Here is a 25858-nt window from a genome sequence, read left to right as displayed (position 1 = left end):
CGCAATACCTTATGTTGCACTCGATGTGAAAATATCACTTACTAAGTGGTATCAATCTAAAGGGGGATTCCCATACTCGGTCGAAAGTATTCTTCGTAATTGGGAATCAGTATGCACGGAGAGAATCTCAAAACAACATGATGCGCCGAAATGGACACCAACAACATGATGCGCCGAAATGGACACCACCACCTGAAGGATGGTACAAACTAAATTTTGATGGGAGTTCACATGGGAATATGGGTATGGCAAGTGTGGGAGGTGCCATTCGAGATCACTGTGGCAACATCATAGCAACTTATTCTGGACCTGCAGGGATTTGTGATGCTAACAAGGCGGAGGTAATGGCTCTACTCATCGGGCTTAGATGGTATGAAAAGAACAATTTGGGACCTCTTATTGTCGAAGGAGATTCCTCGAACACGATAGCATGGGCGAGCAATTGGAGTGGTGGGCCATGGTAAATGGCGTCTATTATCGATGAGGTAAGAGACCTTGTTCACGTGATCCAGCCGCAACTGCAACATAGAAGACGGACATCAAATGAGATGGCCGATGGGTTGGCTAAGAGTGGCGTTAATCGACCGGCGGTGAGCATCGTTATGGGAGAGCTGGTGGTGTGAACTGTAATTTTGGGTATTTTGTATTTTCGAATTACATGTTTGTCTGGGGTTTCTTAGCCTTCGACTGGGGACATCTTGTCCCTCCCATGTAATGATTATATATTAATAAAGTTATCGTTACTGTAGACACCCCATTTTGACCGTGCCCTAAACCTTCCAATTTTATGTAAAACCCCATCAAATCAACTAGGTAGGGTCCCAAACTTCACCCTAAGCTAGCTTAGAGTCTCACCAAGGTCCCTGTAAAATTTTGTCGAAATCCGTGCACGTTTGCCTAGCGAACGAGCCGGGAGAGTGTGCGCAGTGTAAGCAGAAAAGGGGGGTGAAATATCCCGAGAGGTGTAAATCCGAAATCAAATAGGACACGATGGTCAGTGCGTTTATCAAATTTCCGCGCGCAAATCAATTTTCCGCGCGCTTTATCAAAGTGGAGTGTCAATATCAACACCCAAAATCCTTTATAAATAGCCGCTTAATCTCATAAAAAAAATTTCGTGATTAAGAGAGAGAGAGAGAGAGAGAGAGAGCAAAATCCCCAAATCCCTAATCTTACTTTTCCCAGATCTTCTTCTCCGATTGTCTCCGGCCAAAATTCCGATCGATTTCCGGCCGAGCTTTCAAGCTTTTCTTCACTTTACTGTTATTACCTCTTTTACCTTTGCAAATTTCATCTTTCTTTGATTTGTATTTTACAAAAAACAAAACCCTAACCCCGAGCAGATCCGATCATCTTCTCCGGCGAGCTACTCTTTTCCGATCAAAGATCCGATCAGCTCCGATTAGGGAAGAAATTTTTTTAAAAAAAAGAAGATCCGTGGAAAGCAAGCTCAGATCCAAGCAGGAGATCTCATTTTTGTGAAAAAATTCCATAGAGAGAGAGAAGGGAGAAAGAGATCCATGGATTTAGGCTTCTCTCATTTTTCTCAAAATCACAAACCCTAGCACGAGCAGAGAGAGAGGGGAGAGAGGGATTTGTATCATCTTCTTCATCTTCTCCGGCAATTTTTGCCGGAATCCGGTGGAAATTATCTTAACTCCGCCTCATTACCAAGGTTACAGCCACCATTACCTTCAATTATTTCTTACCTTAACCATAGATTTAGCTATTCTCACCCTAGAAACCCTAGATTTTACTATAGAAACCCTAGTTGAAACCCTAACTCAAGATCACAAATCTTAGTTCCAATTTCAAGCTCCAAATCTGCTCCGTTTTCTTAGGAAAACTTAGGTCCTAAGCACCTTACATCTACTCTTACCTGGATCCGGAGCATCTGCTGCAAGATTTGTCCATTGTGAATTCAGATCGGAGATCTGAAGATTGAGATTTTCGATCATTTTCGGCAGTAAACATCCTTATCTTCAAAAGATCTTCAAGTAACTCTTGTTTAATCTAACAAAGGTAAGAGAAATTTCAGGTATAGTTTATTTTCTTTCTCAGTTTATTGATTTTGTGATTATTTATAGGGTAGTTGATCTGTGGCTTTAATTTGAGTATGATTATTTCATTCTTTTAAGATTTATACCTAATTCATGTTTGGAATGAAATGTGTCTTATTGAGTGAAAAGTCTGTTAGTATTTCTCATTTTAAGCATTGTTTGGGACATATGCTTAGGCCTGTGATGTGAAAATTTTCATTTGAAGCTGTTATAATGACTCTTGCATATTACTTGGACATAGCTCTTAGTTATTTGTTGATAAATTCAGCCCCAGACTATGGATCAATATACTCCTCCTGTTTTGAAAATTGATTGGTGGCTTGTAAGCTGGAGTGCATTTTTTTGGAATATTTCCTGTAACTGCATAATGTTTTCACAAGTAACAGAAAGGATAAGCTTAATTGTCAAATTTTAGTTCTTCCTTTTGACTATTTGAATATCTTGGATTTTAATTTCATCAGTATTTTTAGGACAAATAGCATATGATATTTGTAGTTACAATGAGTATGAAGGGATGCTTGTTTGGTATGCCTTAAGGAATAATTTTAGGTATTTGAAGCTAGTTTGGATGTCCTATGAAGATTGTCAGATCTTTCTTATGGAATAATATTAAGAGTTTACCTTTTTAAATATATATTCAATCTTGCATGTCTACTGGTGGGATTCTCCAAGTTACTTCTCCTTTCAACTGAATAGCTAGTTCCTGTTTTTTTTCCTGTATACTATTAGTGTTATAGGTTTATTTGTTACACTAGTTCATTTTATATTTGTAGCTTTGTCTGTCCAGCGTGATGTGCAAATTAGATTTACATTATTCCATCAGGTTTGACCACATAATTAATAAAAAATGGTTTCAATGATGGTTTTACTAAGGTGTTTATGCTAGTAAGGTTTCCTCATGTCTGTTAGCATTATTTTACCTGCGTAGATGCTCAAAATCTGTTTGTTGCTCTATTTCACTTTAAATCCTCTATGTATTTGTACTTAAGTAGTAATGGTTTCAAGGATCATTTGGTATTAAAAATTAGATTAGATACGTTATGGCTGTTGGAACAGATTGTAAGTTCCATTAGTAGCTTTGAATTTCTGATTCTCATCATGTTTTATAGAAGTTAGCTAAGGAGTTATATTGTTCATCATTTTGACACAAAATAGCGTGAATCGTAATCATTCTTTGATAATTGTAGGATTTTATCTTGCCTTTTCTTTTCTACATTACTTTATGTAGGACAAGTTAAGCCTTCTTCATTGCAAGGGCGATGAAGGCAATAGCCCAAGCCTATCTTTAGGGGACTTGCACAGTCCGGGTATCGCTCCCTTCTTTTGGTTATAAGACTAACTCAGTCTTTTGGATAAGAACCTTGAAACCAGAACCCCACTAGGAGACACACTATGTCTCGTAAGGCACACCTCCCTTGGAGACAAGCCTTGTTTAGAGCCTACCCCTTAGAGAATCTATCCAAGTTTCACAAGTAAAATACCTTTATTAGTAGAAGACCAACTAGATCTGTCAGTTGCTCATGTCCCTGTTTATCATTGCAAGGGCAATGAAAGAGTCATCTTGAGCACCCCCTTTTAGAGAGACAAGCTGTGTCTCAACAGAAAAATCAAACCCTTTTTAAGAGACAAGCTATGTCTCAGTAAAAAAAAATCAAATCATTTGGAGACAGGCTTTGTCTTATTAGTACCTCATTCTTAGAATTACTAATTGCAGAGTCAGTCCTTAGCATAGGAGTATGTCCTTAGCTAGAGAGTCAGTCCTTCTTTCAGGAGTCTGTCCTATCATCATAGGGGTTAGGATTCTTTCCAACCTCTCATCAAATCATGTGATTTTTATCCACTCTTGCAAGGTATAGGATGTTGTCCAACCCTTATAGAGCTGTGTTTCTTTTCTTCCCCCGCAAAGCATAGGATGCTATCCAACCTTTGCGGGATATCAAGAATCTGTCATACTCTTATGATGATAGGAATTTGTCCTCTTGAGTTAAAAAAACTTGAAAATTCATCAAAAACATCTAAAAAACCAAAAATCTCAAAAATCTTAAGTCAGTAAGAGTAGCTAGGAAGTCTGTTACGAACTACGTTGGCTTAATCCCTTACCACGGGGTACGTAGTGCAGCTTGGGATTCATATCCTAAGTCCAGCCAAACCTTTAAAAATAAACATTTCAAACCTTTCAAAATTATAAAAAAAAAATCTTCAAAACCTTTTTTCAAACAGATCTTCCTCTAGAGTTAGGAGTTTGTCCTAGCTGTTTGGGGTGTTTTAGAGTTAGGAGTCTGTCTTGTTTGTATTGATATGGTGTGTCCTGTCATGTGAGTGTCCCTAGAGTTAGGAGGCCTCAAGTTGATCGGTTAGACATTTATTCGAACCGATGGCTAGACTAGGAAGCATATAGTCAGCCCATGATTTTCTTTAGGATGCACAGCCTAGATACATATAGGGTATAGGGCTCACCTGCATTAGCTTAAGGCTAACCAACTTGCATTAGTTAGAGCATATAGAGAGTCCTAAAAATTACAATTCACATGAACTTAAGTAATTGTATAAAAAGCTTTAAAAATCAGTCGAGTCTAGTGGATCGAGTCTAGGATAGCGGTTCTAGATGGTTAGGCATCGTAGTTAGAATAGGTCATCGAACTACGTTGACTCCGATTCTTCCCGAGGCCGGGATACGTAGAGCAGCTGGGATGGACGACCATCCTGGTCCGAGTCAAGTTCTGCATTAGAGTTTTAGGATTCATCTTGTCCAGTCATGTATAGAGTTGGTTTCTCTTGTATGTTTTGCTGTATTTTCTTACTTTCATGTACAGATCCTATACCTTTAGCTGTAGCATGCATGTGTTTGCACACCAGAACTTAGACACCAATTAGGTATGACACTCATAACCTAGTTATTCTCAGGTGACACTTATTTTATTTCTTTTATGTGTGCTTATTATTTTCATCTCCGAGACACGCATGATTAGATAGACGTCTTCTCGGAGATATTCGTTCCCATTTCATATGACTTTCGCCCAAAACTCTTCAAAATCAATAAGTAAATGGCATAAGAGACCAGGTGTTTGCACTTGGGCGGATGAGGTGCTCTTCGGACCTTCCAAATTCGTAATCAGGCACGAACCTTATTTTATATCTCTGGTTATCCGTTGCAACAGAGCATAGTATGGGATCCTGGGCCACTTCCTTGGATGGCGACTCTTCTTTGTTTAAGGTACGCCTCGAAGCTGGGTTAGTCCCCGAATCGAGAGGTATCTCCCTTTGTATCTCCACTCATGCTGTGAGAGGCACATTCTTTCGAGAGTTCCTTGGTAGAGCTCTCCATTCACGTGGATGATCCTGAGACTTCGTGTGGGGGCTCGTCCCCCGCCTCTCTCGGATCGGGGTCCACAGTTACCTGTTCAAAAACAAATTAGCTAGGTAAATCCCCTTATTTTCCCAATCTCCTAATATCAGGGACCCCACAATGCACAGCTCAGCTCATAAAGACCAAAGTAGTAACAAGAAGTATATAGCAAATCCGATCCGATCGTTTACAAATTAACGTAAAAGTAGAAAATAAAACAAGCCATAAGATGAACACCAAGATTTATGTGGTTCGGCCAAGCCGACATTTGCGGGCTAGAAACACGATCTTCACTATGAGAAAACAATATACAAGGATTACAATGGATTAAACCCAAACCCACAAAGCAGCAACCCTTCCTTGCTTCTCTCACCCAAGACCGTGCACAAGAGAAACCTGAGACAAAAGCCCAAGAGAAACCCCAATGGTTCGTTTGGATTGCCGGAATCATGAATCGGTATCGGTATTCGATTCCGATCTATGAGATTCCGGCTTTTGGAATATTGGATTCATTTTCATATTGGAATGGGAAATGATGCTTACCTCCGATCGGAATAAACGAATTTGGTGCTTTTTGATACCCGCCTAAGGGGGTGGTATTCTAATTCCTGGAATGGGAAGAGAAAAGGGCATCAAATCTCCTCAAAGGCACTTGACCAAATACACCTTAAAAATGAATAAAATACCCCCATGACATAAAAACTAATCAAAATATGCCAATCAACTATAAATGACCGCCACGTGAGGATGCTAAGAATTGCTCATACAAAGTTGAGTTCTATAGAAGTAAAAAATCCCCTTCAAGAAGATACTACGAAAAACTTTGTCATGATCACTAACAATTGGATTTGGAATACAATGTAAACAATTAAACAAACCAATTCTTAGAGAAAGTTGTAGGCAACGATGAAGCCGTGTAAGGAAGTGAAATGACATTAAAATGAGGATTCCTAAATAGCAATCGACCACATGGGTAACTACTATCTACGAAATTGATGAACATATCATACCAGGAATGGGCAATGGTTGCAGTAAGCCCGGTGGAGACAATGTTTCTGTTTTGTTTTTGTGGGCATATGTCACAAGATCAAACAAATTCGTTGATAATCATTTTCATCCCTTTCTAATGGGAAGCTCGGACTAAACGTTTGTAGGTGCTTTTGGTGCCGGGATGGCCTACCTACGCAGTAGCATGGAACTCAAGTCTTTCAATCAATGACGACTGTCGTAATAGAACAATACGGTTTTTGCAAGAAACAGCCCCGTTTGGATTGCAAGAAAAGCATTTCTGACGGGAAAAAATCTTGGGATTATCTCTTCTTTCTACAATTTAGAAGAAAATGATGTGATTATGATTAATTTAGAGGGATATTATCATAAATTGAAGCTACCTCTAAGTAATCATGGAATATGGTTGGTTCTGGAAAGCCAATCGTACTGCTCTTCCTTTGCTTCCAATACCTCCTGCAGAATCCAGTGAATCCAGTTAAGCTCGATCAGTAACTATTGAATCATTCCATTCGTTAACTGACCTACCTACGTTTCACTCTATCTTTAGCTTGATTGTGAATCTTGATTCTCCTTTTCACATGTCAGTTAGTGTATCGAATATGCGTTCCGTTCTATCATATCTGTTCTGTTGGTTAGCTACGCGAGCAAGAAGTACCATGTCAGTCTCTGAAAAAGGAAGAGCAGCTAAGGAAGCTCGGCTTGCTGCTCTTCCTTTTTGGGAGAATTAAGCCAGGCATTTACAACCCTAGTTCAATGTCTGATTGTGGTGGGGTGCTTGCTTTAGGTTGAGGGCATGCCTTCCTTGCCTGACCGACTAGTAGTGATTTAGCCTACTTAAAAGAAGTAAGAAAGGGCTTGATACTGAACTTATAAGTATCTTTTTGGGAAGTGATAAATCTGCCCCTTTTGATTACCTGGGGGACACCTAGCAGCAGTGTATCGATGATTGCAAAGGGGCTGATGTACTTCACGTCAAAAGGATTCAATGGGCCTAATTGCCACGTACACTGCTGCTGGGTGTTCCAAGTAATCAGAAGGGGCGAATGTATCACTTCCCATATATTTTTTTGTGTAAAAAAGCAAGCAAATTTAGGAATTTTTCCCTGACCAAACTTTTACGAAAAATTCTTGGAATCCTAACAAGTTGGCAGTGCAAGCATGCAACTCACATGCGGCCTATGTTGATCAATTATTGGAGCACTGGGATCACCTTAACGGTTGAGGATGATCCAGCTTACGTTGCCGGTATTCGAAATAAACTTCGATTTGATCCAATGCTCTGGCAACAAGCTCTGAATGAAGGAGATAGTATGACATAATCTAAGAGTGATGAGACATCATATGATTGCATCATGTAAAATAATAGAAAATTATATTAATCTTGGATGATTTACATTAAGCACAAGGAGTGTTTTTATAGAACACTCAAATGATAAAAATAGCAAGAGAATAAGATAATTATGGAAAGTCACTATCCTAATCTAATTCACTTGCCTAATCTAACCCAACCAACCAATATAGCCTAATCAAATCAAATCTTCTAATCTCAGAATATTTAGAAAATTATATTAATCTTGGATGATTTACATTAAGCACAAGGAGTGTTTTTATAGAACACTCAAATGATAAACATAGCAAGAGAATAAGATAATTATGGAAAGACATTATCCTAATCTAATTCACTTGCCTAATCTAACCCAACGATCAATATAGCCTAATCAAATCAAATCTTCTAATCTTAGAATATTTGATCTTGATTTGATTTCATTCTCTAATACATCATGCATCATCCCCCCACAAATTGACAAAAAATTTATACCAATCTGAGAGTCGAATAAAAAATTATGCTATGTATGGTTGTGCGGGGTGGCTCGGAGAGTAGTGGAATAAGGAGTTAAAAGGAGTCAAAAGGGAGGAGACAAGCATTTTGACTTGTATGGAATTACCTCAAAGAATAGTGTACAGTAGTGCTTGGTTGCACTGCATATCCTCGGAGAGTAGGAGAATAGGTAGTTTTGTCATTACCGTGGTTTAAAATTTCGACCGAATAGTTTTTCGTAATCTCATTTTTTTAATTTTTTGGTATACCGCTAGTCTTTCTTATAGATATACCGGCGGTCAGTAAAAAGAGTTTCTAATTATTTAATATTTTTTTGAAATTTCGGTAATTTTGGCCGAAATTTGGTATGGAATAAAATATTTTTTTTAAATGGTTTCGTCTGATTTCGGCCGAAATTTTGGTTTCAGTGACGACCGAAACTCATTCTAAAACTGAAATTTGAAACCATGGTCATTAACTCATTCTGAAACCGAAATTTGAAACCATGGTCATTACCAATATATGGAGAGAGAGAGAGAGAGCATCATTCCCTAGAAAATTCAACCACATTTTTATGCTTTTTGAAGGATTTGCTATAAGAAGGGACAAGGAATCCAAGTTAGCAGACAAGGAATTATTACATGGGAGACATTCAAGGGAGTCCAATGCTATTTTGGCACCCAAAGGAATGACATGCCAAATTCAAGCCAAATTCTGACTGCTGCCGAGCTTTTAGGCATAAACTCTCTCCATCCATTGGAATTTGGATAGAAAAGTAAAGTTGATTCATTGTTCGGTTGCCAATATTGCATTGAAATTCCAGGTGACTCCTCATTAGGCTGCAACACGGGTCGGGCGGGTCGGGTTTCGAAGAACCCAACCCTACCCGAGAAATATCTCGGGTCGGGTTGTGTTTTTTTCCGGAAAACCCACGATTCCCAAACCCGGCCCTACCCATGATAAATCTCGGGTCGGGTCTGGTTTTTTTACGTTGACGCAATTTTTTAAAGAAAACTCTTGTTTGGCAAGGCAACTCAACTCATAGAAGTAGAAAAACTCAAGCATGGCAAACTCTTTAGTGCATTAACTAATAACTAGTCCAAAGAGCATAAATTGATGCATTACCAAATGAAAATTATTATACTCATATGAGATACACAACAAACTATTTAGTGCATTAACTATTTAGTTGAAACTTGAAACCCTAGAGCTAATGGGGGGAAACCAACATAAGATGGAAAGAGTCCTTGTGATTGCGTGCATGCGCGAGTTTACTTTTAAGTTTTCACTTTTAAAGTAACAAAGTTTTAGAAAAAAAAAAATACTATAACTTAAGTGCTCAGTCTGGTCGGGTTGGGTCGGGCCCCTTCAAACCCAGCTCGACCCGAGATTCATGCGGGCTTTTGGATCATAGACCCGGCTCGACTCGAAACCCGAGAAACATGAACCCAACCCAAGCTATTTTCGGGTCGGGTCGATGCGGGTCAGGTAAAACCCGACCCAAGTTGCAGCCCTACTCCTCAACTTGTTTTGTTTTTTTGCCAATGTGGCATTCATGTCCCCCTTTCTCATTTTCAAACCAAAGTGTACCAAAAGGGGAGAATTTTGGTTGAAATTATTGGAAAAGCCTCTCTCTCTCTCTCTCTATCTCTCTCTCTCTCTATCTCTCTCTCTCTCTCTCTATATATATATATATATATATTGGTAATGGCACCCCTACTTTTTCCACTATTCTCTGAGTCTATATCATGCAACAAAACACTACTTACCACTATTCAATATTCTCCAAGAGGTAATTCTAGACAAATCCAATGCTTGTCTCCCTTTTTTACTATTATTTCCACTACTCTGCCACCCCCATGCATCCAATAACCCCTACTTTTTCCACTATTCTCCGAGTCTATGCCACACAACCAGACACTGCTTACCACTATTCCACTATTTTCCAAGAGGTAATTCTAGACAAATCCAATGTTCGTCTCTCTTTTGACAATTATTTCCACTACTCTGTTACCCATGCATCCAAACATAGCCTTGGAAAATAAAGACGAAGTGAAATCGTCCAACGATTTGATCATTTCTACTATTTTTTCCATTTTGTGGGGATTCGAGCTTACTTCCTTGTCTTGCACACGTGTCACAACATGGGATTTTGTTTTTATTTTCCAAACAAAATCCCGTTTTGCTAGCTGCCCTAAAAAAAATTTTGACCACCACAACCTTCTCCTACTTATAGGCAGCTAAATGTCCCAGAATTGTACCTAGAGTCTCTTGCTCCTCGATGGTTATTTTGAAAGTCAATTTCCTTTGTATAATCTAGGGAAAATGACCAAATGAAAGGACTTTCTACTAACTATGACATATGAAGAGGGGAGACTTGAAAATAACCAATCTATAGTGATGGTGACTGGTTTGCAAGGGTTTAGGACAAAAATACCCTCATTTTTAAAATACCGTCACCTCTCTCTCTCTCTCTCTCTCTCTCTCATGAGATGATCCCAACCATCAATTAGAGGGTCACAATTCCTCTCTCTCTCTCTCTCTCTCTCTCTCTCTCTCTCTCTCTCTCTCTCTCTCGTGGGATGATCCCAACCGTCCATTAGAGGGCCCCAATGCCCCCTCTCTCTCATGGGATGATCCAAACCGTCCATTAAACGGCCACAATGCCCCCCTCTCTCTCATGAGATGATCACAACCGTCTATTAGAGGGCCACAATTCCTCTCTCTTTCTCTCTCATGGGATGATCCCAACAGTCCATTAGAGGGCCATAATGCCCCCCCCCCCTCTCTCTCTCGTGGGATGATCCCAACCGTCCATTAGAGGGCCCCAATGCTCCCCTCTCTCTCATGGGATGATCCCAACCGTCCATTGAAGGGCCATAATGCCCCCCTCTCTCTCATGGGATGATCCCAACCGTCTATTAGAGGGTCACAATGCCCCTTTCTCTCTCATGGGATGATCCCAACCATCCATTAGAGGGCCACAATGCCCTCTTTCTCTCATGGGATGATCCCAACCGTCCATTAGAGGGTCACAATGCCCCTCAGGTTCGTGCACCTCTCTCCGGTATCCTCTTATTCTGAGTGAACCTCCTCTCACAGGTTGGTAGTCTCTCCCTTTCAGTTGTTTAAACTCCTAATTTTTTTAGAAATCTATGGTTTAAAGCCTTAAAGTTTGGTTTAAACCCCTAATTTTCCCCAAATTTTTCACAGATTATTGGTTTAAACCTCCAAGTTTGGTTTAGAAATTTAGTATAGAAAATCCTATATTTTCCCAAATTAGTTGAGAAAACCGTATATTTTGGAAAAGCAGTTTAGAAAACTCTATAATTTTCCCAAATCAGTTTAGACTCAAACCAATAAGTTAGGGTTGGTACTCTCTCTCTCTCTCTCTCTCTCTCTCTTTCAGTTTGGAAAATCAGCAACTAAAACTCTAATTTTTTTTTTAGAAATCTATGGTTTAAAGCCCTAAAGTTTGGTTATGTTTTTTTAGAAATATATGGTTTAAAGTCGTAAAGTTTTGTTTGAACCCCTAATTTCTTAGAATTGTATGGTTTAGAGCCCTAAAGTTTGGTTTAAACTCCTAATTGCTTCAAATTTTTACACAATTTTTTTTCGACCCACAATTACGGGCAACTTCTTCCCGCCGATGTATTCAAATGATACCGCATCCTTTACAAAGCCGTCGACGTGTAAGATAAAAGAAGCTCTTCGTTCTACCGTTCTTCTGTTTACACAAAATTAAACCATTGTCAAAATAACCAATTGAAAAACAATCATTCCAATTAACAAGTAAAGCAGCCATTTTAGAATTATGCACAACTTCAACCACTACTAAATCTCCATAAAACAACATAAACCACTACTAAGACAATTCGGGCCACTTTTAAACACTCTAGACCACTACTAAGTCATGACAAGGAAATATGAACCACTGCTTACCCTATATAAACCACTTATAAATTCTATGAATCACTGTTAAGCCAATATAAACCACTTATAAACACTCTAAACCATTGGTAATCCTAAATAAACAACTTATAAACACTCTAAAACCACTGGTAAGTCTATATAAACCACTTATAAACACTCTAAACCACTGATAGGGTTATATAAACCACTTATAAACACTATAAACCACTGATAAGCCACTCTAAAACCACTGGTAAGTCTATATAAACCACTTCTTACCCTGTATAAACCATGTATAAACACTCTAAACCACTGATAAGCCTACATAAACCACTTATAAACAGTCTAAACCACTGATAGGCTTATATAAATCACTGTTTACCATATATAAACCAGTTGTAAAAACTCTAAACCACTGATAAACCTATATAAACCACTTACAAACACTATAAACTACTTCTTACCCTGTATAAACCATGTATAAACACTCTAAACCACTGATAAGCCTACATAAACCACTTATAAACAGTCTAAACCATTGATAGGCTTATATAAGCCACTGTTTACCCTATATAAACCAGTTGTAAACACTCTAAACCACTGATAAGCTTATATAAACCACTTATAAACACTGTAAACTACTTCTTACCCTGTATAAACCAATGATAAACACTCTAAACCACTGATAAGCCTACATAAACCACTTATAAACACTCTAAATCACTGATAGGCTTATATAAACCACTGTTTACCCTATATAAACCAGTTGTAAACACTCTAAACCACTTATAAGCCTATATAAACCACTTATAAACACTATAAACTACTGCTCACCCTGTATAAATCATTTATAAATCTTTATAAACCAATTATAAACATTCTAAACCACTGGTAAGCCTTAATAAACCACTAATTACGATTATAAACCACTACGGAGGATTCTTAACCAAAGAAGCTATATAAACCACTTATAAACACCCACTTCAGTACCGGTTATGGTAGTGAAATACTGGTTAAACTTAAGAAATTAGTGGTTTACAGAAAAATAACAATGATTATAAAGTGTTTAAAGTAATTTAAATAAGATTAAATAGTGATTGAAGGCTTTCTGCAATGGAAGACAGTAGTTTAACATGGAAAACTTTCATTCAAGTTTATAAACATACCTTATAATGGAAAGAGAGGGGAGAGGGGTAAAAATACACACCTTTTCATTAAATGGAAGCTTTCTGCAATGGAATGGTGGTTTCTAGTGAAGATTTTTAAGATTTCCAAATCCAATAACGTTTTTTTTCAATATTTGTTGAAAATGGAGGCGTTGTGCAATGCAATGAAGGGTTAGGAAGGCTTTCACATCTAAAAATGAGGTTTTCAGCAATATAATAGAGCTTTTGGCATCTAACAATGGAGGTTTTTGGGTTTCAAAAATGGAGGTTTTTGGGTTTTTCATACGTACGTTTTTTTTGTAGGTGGGAGGAAGAAGAAGAAGAGGGAAAAAGGTGGGTTTTGGGATTTGTTTTTCTCTAAATGTAATCATTTCAAAAAGGTGATTTGATAGGGAGAGAGAGAGAGAGAGAGAGTCAAGGGCATTTTAGTCATATGCACTATTGATTGGTGATTTAGAAAACACCCCTCTTGAAATGTCATAGTCAGTAGAAACCCCTTCTATTTGGTCATTTTCCCTATAATCTAAGAATGAACACCACACGTCATTTCATGCGTCAATAGCAATGACCACATTAATCATACTTTAAATTAAATTTATAATTGTGAATCAATGACAACGTGATGAGTATATTCTACTTCGTATCTGTTAATACAATACTAATGAGCCTATATTCTACTTATTTGCAGCACAGCCCAGTAGCTTAAATGCCATTGATCCACGACACCCACACACTATAATGGCAAAAGAGGCAAAAGCCCCAACTCTCCAATGAACAAGAACATCGAAGCATTATGTTGCTTATAAAAGCAACACATCATATTTAAATCAAAAGAGGCAATGCCGCCCCACAATTAATTTAGTGAAAATTCAGATTCCTCTTTAAGCTAAGTGGGTCTAGAAATTCTAAACTAGGCAAGTGCGTTTGGTGTAATATTGGGTCCATGCCACGCGTTGGCTCTTCGAAGGGTTGCCTATCTATCTGTATCTGTCCAAGAAAGAGCACCCTCTCATTTTAGGACACTTTTCTGTAGTCTTCTTTTTCTTAAAGCTGACTTCCAAATTTGTTAGTGCTTATGGTGGGAGGCAAAGTTTTCTTATTTGCAATGCCTTCATACTAGCAAAAGTTTTCATACTTTGTTATAAATTGGGTCTTTGCTCACATCTTTTGTCATGCTTCTTTGTGTTGTATTTCCTCTTTGGGCTATGGGGAGTGTAGTCATGGTTGTTCCCATTCTCATTTTACTAACACATGCAACAGGCCTTGGAGAGTGCCCTAGATGTGGTGAAATGGAGGTTCCATACCCACTTAGCACCCAAGAAGATTGTGGGGATTCTAATTATAAAGTCTATTGCAACAACAACATTTTGGAATTCAAGTCACTTGCAGGGTCTCATTACAAGATCCTTAGCATTAATCCAAGTGCTAACAAGCTCGTGATTAGCACTCCGAAGATCGAGAAGGGTGCTTGTTTATCGTCTGATCTTATGGACGGAGGATTGAGATTGGATGAGAGCACTCCGTTCAATATATCTAACCGAAATACAGTGATGTTGTTGAATTGCTCAGATAGTATCCTTCTCTCCCCATTGAATTGTTCTTCAAATAGCCTGTGTAGGCTTTTTGAGGAGGTTGAAGAGGGACGCGCTTGTTTGGGTACTCTTTGTTGTTCATTTTTGAAGGATGCGTCTATGACTGCACATAGGATTAGGCTCCGGGTTGGGGGGTGCACTGCCTACACGTCTGTGGTCGATCTTCGTCCTAGTCAGACACCATATACATGGAACTATGGCATTGAACTGCAATGGGTTCCTCGCCCTTTCTAAGTTATGATTTTCTCCATTGAACTTGTTTGCTCGCATTTTAGCTGTTATTCTACTATTGTGTTGAGGTCGTTGTACTTTTAATTGAAAAGATGTTAGTTTGCTCGTGGTTTGGTTGTAACTCTCTCTCTCTCTTAAATCATAGGCCTTTCTATTCGCAGAAATTCAAGAGTGATCGGTTTGACTGTGAAACAACCACTTACTCCAAAAGCTTAAGATGTTAGAGCTGGTGTTATTTAATCATTTATACTCACTATCTCATGTGACCCCTCTTTTATTTTAAGTTTGCTGTACACGTGGCATGTACATGTGGCACCTGTGGCCTCTCTTTTGGGTTTGTTGTACTCATGTATTTTTAAGGCCTTGTTGGGTTTAGAACCCATGACCTCCTGTTAGGAAATAGGCCTATACCATATGAAAACAACACATACTCCAGAAGCTTAAGGTGTTAGAGTTGGTGTTATTTAATCACTTATGCTTCAATACAATTATCCAAACCAGTTTCTTAGGTCTTGTAACAGATGGACCAGGCCCCACACTCTCATGGGATGATTCTGACTCGAATGGCTTTGAATTGAACATTTAGAAAAAAAATGCATCAATTCATGGATACCAAGAAAGGCTCTATGATTGGAAGCCTTGAATCATTTTATGGAAATAGGTTTTGGTGTACAGCGGATACGGATACATTGGAAGACTTAGGCCATGTCTGGCAGCCAGGAATTTTTTTTTACATGATAAATTAGTGTCCAACGCCTCAACCCTAACCCAACCTAGAATTGAATTGGGTTGGCATATCCCAAATCTGTTATGTGCATATAATTATGGTGCATATGGGTAGTTATAATCTAATTATTATCTAGCTGTATGAATATGTTTTTAGAGCTACGGGTGTTAGTTATGGTGTATGTGTTTAGGGTAATGGGTGTTAGTTGTTGATGGTGTGTGTTGTAAGTGGGGAAGTGGATGGGTGATGCGTAACTACTTTGCGTTAGTATTTAAGTAGTTGTATTATAATGAAATGAAGCAGATGATTAATTTTAAAACAGCAAAGGCAACTTTGTTTTGGAGGGTCACGGCTCCTCTGGAAATCGAGCCATTAGGAGGTCTGATTGCCTCGAATCAACCATTCCCCCTATTTCTCTTTTATTTAGTTTATTTCTGTTACAGCCGATTAGGCACATAACAATTGGTATTGGAGTAGTGGATCATGCACCATGGCTGCGCCGTCAGAGCTTTTGGAATCTCTACGCGATGATTTCTGGCAAATCAAAGTGAAGTTTTTTAAAATGATGGATGAGCACTAGCGAATCACAGAAGGCTTGGAAAAAATCAGCAAAGAGATCAAAGAAATGCGTAAAGACAAAGAAAAGTTAAATCTTGAGAAAATTGATGCTCACGTAGAGAAAATTGTGAAAAGCAATGGCGACAAGGATAAAAAATTATATTCCCTTCAAACTATGAGAGCAACAAATTTTGAAACGGGGTTCGAAGGATCAAGGTCGTTACTTTTGAAGAATACGGAGGTCTAAAGTTGACTGTGTTTCTCAATCAAAGTGTGCCCAACAAGATTTGGGACCCCGGCGGAATACAATCTTTTCTACAGTAATTCGACCTTGAGGACAAGGTCGATTATAAGGGGGAAGGAATGTTAGGTGCATATAATTATGGTGCATATGGGTAGTTATAATCTAATTATTATCTAGTTGTGGGAATGTATTTTTAGAGTTATGGGTGTTAGTTATGGTGTATGTGTTTAGGGTAGTGGGTGTTAGTTGTTGATGGTGTGTGTTGTAAGCATGGTTTTAAATTTCGATTGAAATCCGAAATTTCGGATTTCGGTGGAGATAGAAATCGAAATTTCCCGAAATTCTGAATTTCGGCCTTTACCAAACTTCATTCGAAATTTCAGAATTTCGGTTTTAAATTTTCTAGAAATTGTATTTTTTTAATATATATATATATATATATATATATATAAAACGGTTCCTACACACTAGCTTAAAATACAGTGGGGGCCCACATTGTTTGGGTGATCCAAGCCATCCATTTTAAAGGCCCTCACATAGATAGGGTGTCTACAAAAAATTAGATCCATAGGATCATCCCAACCCTACGATTTGTGGAGGTAAAATGGATGTCTTTAAACCTTCACAAATTAGTCCATTTTTTGCCTCCACAGTTCGAATGGTTAGGATGATCCTATGGATCTGATTTTTTGTGGATACCCTATCTATGTGAGGGGCTTAAAAATGAATGGTTTGGATCACCCAAATAATGTGGTCCCCACTGTATTTTAAACTAGTGTGTAGATAACTTCTCTACACATATGTGTAGGAACCGTTTTCTCATATATATATATATATATATATATATATATATATATATATATATATATATATAAGGAAACTGTTGGTGAGCTAGCTTGCCCAATCACATGGGTCCCACATTTTGGGGAGTGATCCAAACCATTCATTTGCAAGGCCTTATCATAGATAGGGGGTGTACCAAAAATCAGCTCCATAGGATCATCCTAACCCCTCCATTTGTGGAGGACAAAAATGAGGCAGATTTGTGTCTGTCCATTTTTGTCCTCCATAAATGAAGGGGTTAGGATGATCCTATGGAGCTGATTTTTGGTACACCCCCCATCCATGTAAGGGACTTTCAAATGAATGGTTTGGATCATCCTAACAAAGTGGGCCCCCCATGTGATTGGGCAAGCTAGCTCACCATAAGTTTGGTGAGCTTAAGCTCACCAACAGTTTCCTCTCTCTCTCTCTCTCTCTCTCTCTCTCTATATATATATATATATATATATATATATATATTTATATATATAAAATAAAATTTCAGCCAAAATTTCAGAATTTCGGTTCGAAATTTCAAAATGAATTAAATATTGTTTTTTAATTATTACTAGATTCAACCAAAATTTCAGTTTTTGGAATGTCTGAAACCGGTACCGAAATCAAAAATTTAAACCATAGTTGTAAGTGGGGAAGTGGATGGGTGATGTGTAACTACTTTGTGTTAGTATTTAAGTAGTTGTATTATAATGAAACGAAGCATATGGTGAATTTTAAAACAACAAAAGCAACTTTGTTTTGGAGGGTCATGTCTCCTTTCGAATCGAGCCATTAGGAGGTCTGATTGTCTCGAATCAACCATTCCCCTCTCTATTTCTCTTTTATTTAGTTTATTTGTGTTACGACCATTTAGGCACGTAACAAAATCCCAATCCTAACCCAACCATTATTTAAACCATGTTAGCTTTTCCCAACCCAAGGAAATGTTACGGCCGATTAGGCACGTAACAAAATCCCAATCCTAACCCAACCAGTATTTAAACCATGTTAGCTTTTCCCAACCCAAGGAAATTCCAACCCAGCCATAGCCAAAATCGGGTTGAACCCATCGAGTTCGGGTTAAGCACAACCCATGTTGCACCCCGAAATTTAAAACCATGCCCATGACATCATCCATCAACCACTCTGGATCCAATGGTTAAGATCATATAATTTTAGAGCAATGGTATCAAATCATATTATGACACCTATTTCTATACATTTATACATTTTCCAGCATGACAGTATATCTTTGATTAAGAAACAGAATAGAGAATTAGAATTAGATCTGTCATTAAAAAACAAGCCATACTTGGTAATCATGAAGTCCAACCACCATGTCAGGAGATCAGAGCTAAGGGCTCCTCAATAGTTTTTCACCATGTCAGGAGATCAGCCAATGCGGAAGCAGACACCCTTGCCAAGAAAGGAGTCTTTCGGGCCGCGTTTGAGTGCTTTGACTATCTACCTCCTTGAATTATTGTACTGCTATCTTTGTATTATCTTTGTTCCTTCAGGACCACCTCGGTTCTGTTTTTACATATATATATATATATATTCTGTTGCCCTTTTCAAAAAAAAAAATGAAGTCCAACCACCCTTCGGCAAAAGAAGGCCAACAAATCAAAAACATAAATCCAACACTAAAAAAAGGAAGAGAACTCCAATTCATTAAGGAGATAGTCCTCCATACATTTGGTTTTTTTTCGCTCACCAAATTTCCTTAACATCCTTCCTAAAAATGAAAGAGGGCAGAGGAAACAAATGTGTTTTGGTCTCTGAGAGAGTACATAAGAAGGGTCACTAAAACTCCCAACCGGCAACCGAACTAGCTCTTTTCAGTCCGGCACTTCCTTGAGAAGCAGACCCACTTGTGTTTCTCCTCGCATCTGACGTCCCTCGACGCATCTCCTCACCAAAATCATCTCCCAATTTGAAGCCTCCATCACCTACCATCTCCATAAACATCGTCTGAAGATCCTCGAAGCTGTCTTTCTACAAAAACACACGACATCAGAGGTTAAAAATCACATAGGGTATCCCCACGCCAATTTTTAGGAAGGGACGATTCCCTATAGATGCACCCAATCACCTGTAAATCATGCGCATCGGGTAAGCCCGGGGGAGTTAAATTCGCATCAATGAGGAGCATACCCATGATTTTAAGCCAACGAGCCACACCCGTAGGGGTTGTTCATGGACCTTGGTTGTCACGGAGAAATCCAATGTGAAAAGATTTGCACTAAAATGTATTCTATTTTATTAGTAATTGTTAGAGGAAAATATGGGCCCGAAAATTGAACCATGTACACATAACCATCTACCGATAATGGTTGTGAGGTAGAGTTTTATCAGCCAAGACGAGGAGTCAATGGTCCGATGGATCATCCGGACAGGATCTAAACACATTATCAACATCCATGGACACATTTCGGGACCCTATTATATGATCCGAAATTATATTATTACCAATCGGACCCAGACAAGTAGGAAAAGCCCCCGAGACAGTCCTTAATCTGATTTAACTTTAAGCATACTTTAGGAGTATTTTAGTAAAAATGTCATTTTCTTTTTTATGAGTGTGTTTTCCGAACCAATCCGTGCACATAGGCTGCAAGGTTCCACCGCGAGGCTGCATCCGTGCTGCCATGACCACCTATTTTCCCCTCCCACTTGAGAATTTTAACTATGCAAAATGTTATTAGAACCTATTATGACACTCCGATGGACGGTCCAATTAAAAATGGGTTGTGAGAATGGGTGTGACCCGAGTCACATGAAGTAGGATCCAAAGAACACTCCGAATCCGATCCGACCCGACCACCGATGCTAAGTGGATCCACATCCATTAATGGGCAAATATCTCGGTTCATACGGGTATTTTGATGACTGCACTCCTCACTTTATTAATTTTAGGGAAATGTTATCTGCACTCCTCACTTTATTAAAAGTACGGTATGGCCCAAAAAATCATTTCCATGGGCAGGGTTGATAACCCTCTATAGATCGGAGGGTTAGGATCAACCTATGGAAAGAAATTTTGGGCACAACCTATTTAAAGTGTGTGGCCCATCTAATGGACGGTTTGGATTCATCCTATGGTGCGGGCCATACCGTATGTGCGATCATCAAAATACAGTAGTGCTGATAACATTTCCTAATTTTATCAATTCATAAAAATTTAGATATTTCAATTGGTCCAGTGGCAATAAAGTAACTTCAGCAAAAAAAAAAAAAAAATTTATCAAAAATAAAATAAAATATTCTTACCTGTGACCCTACATTGTCCATCATCGAAAGCATCTCTTGCATAAAATCAGAAAATTCCTGTTTCACAACACAAGTCCCCAAAAAAAATCAAACAAAATACAAAGAAGAGGAAAATACCGAAACAGGACAGGGTAAGAAAATAAAATACCGACTTCATCCTCTTCATCATCAAAAGGATTGTACAACGCCGCATCGTACATTGCCCTCTTCCCCTGATCTGATAAAACTGCAAAAGCCCCAAATTACCCCGCCGTTAATCGCCGTTAAGATCCCCCTAACGGAAAAGGAATCTCCGTTACTTACCTGAATACGCTTCTTGGATCTGCTGGAATCTCTGTTTCGCTTCAACCGCAACCGTTGGATTTCTCGTCCACTTATCCGGATGCCACTTCTACAAAATAACAAATCCCTCCAAAATATTATAAACAAAAAATTAAAATAAAGGGACATGATAAATTCGCACCCCCTGTAGGATAAATCGCACCCCTTGTTAAAAAAAAAAAAAAAAAGAGAATGAAAACCCACCAAAGCGAGTCTCCGATACGCGCCACGGATTTCGGCGAGAGATGAATTTCGGCGAATCCCGAGAAGGGAATAGTAAGAGGGAGCATCGGACTGTCCTCGATCCATCGAAGAGGGGAAGAAGGGCAAAATGGTAATAAGGGTTTTATTACACCATGGATCAGATTAGAGAGGTATTAAAAGGAGGGTGTTTTTTTTTGAAGGAGAAGAAGACTTTTTATAAGGTGGGGTTGTTTAGGAAACTGCTTTTGATTTAACGTTTCATGGCAAAATATCTGGGGGAGTTTAGACCGACGGAAGGTTCGAGAGATTCATGTTCTACTAGATATTTTCCCGTGGCATGATGTAAATATTAGTGTTTAGTATGGATATTTATATGAAATGGCACGAGTGGGGTGAAATCAAGATCGTGGCACACGTTTTTCCTTTTTATAATGGGGTCCACGCCTTGTTGGGAAGTAAGATTGGATTTTGCTTTATGGCCCACAAAGTATACTGTTTTGGAAAATCATAGCTCTCCAAATTGTTGATGGAAATGGATGATTGGGAGATTAAAAGAAAGAAAGTAGAATTTGATGAGAAAGTCTACACAAACTAGAGGGTTAGGGTTGTCTAGTGTGGAGGATTATATGGCCCACCAAGTATACTATTTGGGAAAATCATAGTCCACCCGTTTGTTGATCGGATTGGATGATTGTAAGATTAAGGGGCTGGCCTCCCAAAAGTGGGGTTGCCTGATCAAGGCTTTTCCATCCAGGCAGGGAATGAAAGACATTGAATCAGATGGAATCATCAACGGCTATGATTGGATATGTGGATTTTAGAAATCAGGTTTTAGTTTGAAAGCCGTGTAAAATTCTGAATTTTACAATCAATTATCCTGAATTTGGCTATTTGTATACATAGATTTTAGAATAAAGGTTTTAGATTCTGAATTTTACAATCCATTATCCTGAATTTGGCTGTTTGGATACATGGATTTTAGAATCCAGGTTTTAGTTTGAAAGCGGTGTAAAATTCTGAATTTTACAATCCATTATTCTGAATTTAACTGTTTGGATACATGGATTTTAGAATCCAGGTTTTAGTTTGAAAGCGGGGTAAAATTCTAAATTTTACAATCCATTATCATGAATTTTAAGTAAGAAATCCGGGTTTTAGAAATCTCTCCCCCATCCTGAGAATTCTAAAACCCGGAAACACAGGACGGCCTCCTACTCTCTCGCTCTACGGGAAAAAGGGCAAGAAATAAAAAAACAACCGACGGTCTCTTTCTCGAATAAGATCCAAGATTCTAAAATCCGCGTATCCAAATGGCCCCTAAAAGAAAGGGTCTAATTTGATTAGGATTGTCTAGATCATGTGTCTATTTGATTGGTGGATAATATAACCTTGAATAAGATCTAGTCCCAGATTTCTTGTTATCATTGATGGCACGTCCAAGATTAGTTTTATCTATTGTTTGTCGACTTTGCATCATAGTTACACCTCTTGTGCCTTCTCCTGAAGTTGTTGTTCACATCTGCAGAAATTTGTCTTATGTGGGTTGTCTTCCTACTTATACAATCGATCATCTTCATCGTTCATATGGCTAGTGATTCGTCTATCTTTCATGGCAACCAATAGGCTGTCATTGTTGTTGAGAGCACATCTAGTCTCACCAATGTTACCACTATTGGAACCAACAGCATGTCACTGCTTGAATCAAATTAGTTTAGAATAACTTGTACATGAGATAAAGTTATAAGGTTATTTTAAACACAAACCCATTGTATTCTTAGACTTGAGATGTTATATTAGTTTGTGGGTCCACTATTTAGATTTGGTCTGCCTCATAATAGTTCTCAGTTGAGAATCATATTGGATATGTTAGATTGTTGGGTAACCCCCGAGATTAATAGTGATGCTCAATAAGGATTCCACTACATCAAAAGAAAAAATCATTTGTGATTTGATCAAAGCGCGTACTTTGGAATCCTAACTAGGAGATTAGATAATATAAAAAAAATATCAAAAGGATTTCTAAATATGTGTGTATTTATATTTTAAAAGGAATTTACAAATACATTTTCCGATCCAAATTGATGAAAGGAAGGATGGGCCTAACGGGTCGTTAGTGTTATACCCCTCATATGGCTCATCCTTGTAAATTTGGATCTTTTTTTTATGCAAATGAGGACCATTGGAAGGATAAATGATGTATTTGTGCGTAGGGTATTTTGATAATTTGATGTTATCTTCAGGGTAATGGTCTGATATCAGCTATTTCCCTAATTCTGGCCACTTGCCTAAGTGCAACTTCTAGTCGGACTACAAAGAATCAGTTGTAGCGGGACTCTCAAAGTCTTGCAAGATGAGTCTTCGGATCCATGCGACGATCCCACTCATAACTTGCTTTACTATTGGAAAATCTAGCTCCATGAATTTATAGAATTCTTAATTATGTCTGTATATGTATATGTTTATGTATATGTATATACTAGTGAGATTAACCATGCGGGCTAGAAGTGTTACTAAGCATACTTGCATCTCAACATTAAAACACATGTAGCTCAGCATGTGTTACTACACATAATGAAATCCGTAAGCACAGATCCTAGTTTGAATGAGTTTATTGAAAACCTCTAGCTGAAAACATTTGCATGCAACTGTTCAGTTAAGCTGAAGCTCAGATATTGATCATTTGGGCGTGATGATTTTGTGGATTTTCTTTGGATCTAGATAATAGCCTTTTCCACTAAAAATGGGGAAGGAAGACGAAATAGTACAAAAAAGTTCTATGGTCCTTGGATGGAATTGAAGTACATGCTGCCTGAATTCTTAAACTATCGTAAGTTCTCCGCAAATGAATTGAATGGGGATAGAATTGTGCACGATCCGTGATCAGGGATTCAGGGGTTTGGTTGTGTTTAGTTAATTGTGGTATGTATGCTAGGGTTGGCTGATCAATTTCTTTTTGTTTAGAAACTTAGCATAGTGCATTTTCTGGCTCACTTTGTTTCTTAAACTCGAGTTTCAAGCCATTGCACCTGGCTTTATTATGTTTTCCTTCGTGTTGAGTGTTGTTTACATTTTAACAAGACATTTGGATGAGACTTTTAAGACCTTAGCATGTGGCTTTAATTAAAGACCTGCAAGCAATAGATCCGAACCTCTAATTGACCAAGAGCTCAAACTTTTCTTAGAATTCCATTTGTGTATGCGTTAAGCCCAGAGTTCATGTACAAAATGAGCATGATTCGGCTCATTTCCACGTCATTATTTGACATTTTCCACCTAGGCTTGTTACTTTCTCAGGAAAGCAAGTGAACACTATAATTCTGTCTTGTCAAGGAAAAAAGAGGCTGTTTTCCAAGGATTTGCTTTCCAGGGAACGCAAGTGAACAGAGCCTTTATGTGCATGGCTGTACATGTGTGATTGGCTTGCCCAAAAAATGTGTTTAATACCTTCAAAACACATTTTAAACGTGTTTAAAGCGTTTGCCTAAAAAAAAGGGAGTTTTTTCAGTGTATAAGTTTTAAACGGCAAACCAATAAAATGTGTTTTTTTTCTTCTGAAAAACACCATTTTAAAAAGGAGTTTTGGTAACTATGCTCACTCACAAAAAGCCACTTTTACAATCAATGGGATAAGTTTTGGGTCCTAAAAGGGGGCATAGGGGGCATACATGTGAGAACAAGATTGTTGAATCTAACGGGGAGAATAACAACACTCCCAAGCCATTCAAAATAAAAGTAAATATAACAACCCTTCAAAAAAACGTGGGAGAGTAGGGACCAATCCCATATATGTAGAATAAAGGGAAGTGATATTTACGCCCCTTTTCATCACCAGGGACAATATACCAATGACTAAAGGGGGCCTAATGTACTTGATGTCAGAAGAATCTAGTGGCTTTGATTGCCACGTACACTGGCGCTGGGTGTCCCTAGTGATGAAAAGGGGCGTAAATATCACTTCCCAGAATAAAAGATAAAAGAGTACTGCTATGGACTAATTTAGAGACCCAGGGTGGAACTTAATGAATCCCAACATGCCACGTGGCATGGGACGGGTAGTTTTGCCATTTAAAAAAACAAAAATAACGAACCAAGGTACCTAACTTAAACCGTTCCAAAAAAAAAAATGGCTAACTTGTGAAGAGGCTATTGGTTCAGTTCCACTCCTGGACTCCAATTTGGTCTTCAAAACATTATCCAAGATTTAAAATCTTAGAGTCCACTCACTGTGGACTTTTGCCACTCAAGTAAGCCCATATCTTTTAGCTATAACTTTTTGGGCTTATATTGGGCCCATACATAAATGACGCGTTATCATACACAAAAAAACAAATAAATTTTAAGTGGTTTTTTTTTTTAAAAACTTTTATAGGTAAGCTGGGGTTAGGCAAGACCCCTACCACATATCATTTAATAAGATAGGAAATACAATTAAGGGGGCTCAAAAGCCAAGAACTTGGGGACAGACCCAAACAAGACCAGCTACAACCATAAAATAAAAAGGTCAGCATGCACATCGAAGGAGATACAGACGCTCAAGCTAAGAGTCCTGACTTACTTCAAACTATGGAGCTCACAATA

At 38.3% G+C, this 25858-nt stretch overlaps 1 protein-coding gene and 1 long non-coding RNA gene across 2 annotated transcripts; one reads left to right on the top strand and one right to left on the bottom strand.

Annotated features, from left to right (window-relative positions):
• Positions 1 to 1147: 1147 nt before the first annotated feature.
• LOC143853489 (uncharacterized) lies at positions 1148 to 15244 on the top strand. Its single transcript, XR_013237143.1, has 2 exons — positions 1148 to 2022; positions 14575 to 15244. It is a non-coding gene; the product is annotated as an uncharacterized LOC143853489 (long non-coding RNA).
• A 3864-nt stretch (positions 15245 to 19108) lies between these two features.
• Positions 19109 to 21519, bottom strand: LOC143853330 (uncharacterized). Its single transcript, XM_077363063.1, has 5 exons — positions 21281 to 21519; positions 21059 to 21146; positions 20908 to 20981; positions 20756 to 20812; positions 19109 to 19480 (listed from the first exon to the last, which is right to left on the bottom strand). The coding sequence occupies exons 1-5, from the start codon at positions 21383 to 21385 to the stop codon at positions 19289 to 19291; spliced, it is 516 nt and encodes a 171-aa protein (XP_077219178.1). The 5' UTR covers positions 21386 to 21519; the 3' UTR covers positions 19109 to 19288.
• Positions 21520 to 25858: the final 4339 nt, after the last annotated feature.

This window comes from Tasmannia lanceolata, unplaced genomic scaffold, assembly GCF_043159265.1.
Source record: "Tasmannia lanceolata isolate RefF3 unplaced genomic scaffold, GAP_Taslan_0.1 ptg000019l, whole genome shotgun sequence".
NCBI lineage: Eukaryota > Viridiplantae > Streptophyta > Magnoliopsida > Canellales > Winteraceae > Tasmannia > Tasmannia lanceolata.
The sequence above is the reverse complement of the archived record's forward strand: the minus strand, read 5'-3'. Positions and strand labels throughout refer to the sequence as shown.

Bases quoted from the DNA above. Each gene is read 5' to 3' on its own strand.
- LOC143853330 (XM_077363063.1), bottom strand. From the start codon at position 21,385: ATGGATCGAGGACAGTCCGATGCTCCCTCTTACTATTCCCTTCTCGGG. The intron at 21,147-21,280 runs GTGGGTTTTCAT...GTTATTTTGTAG, and splicing joins CGTATCGGAGACTCGCTTTG to AAGTGGCATCCGGATAAGTG. The intron at 19,481-20,755 runs GTAAGAATATTT...GTGTTTTTGTAG, and splicing joins TGGACAATGTAGGGTCACAG to AAAGACAGCTTCGAGGATCT.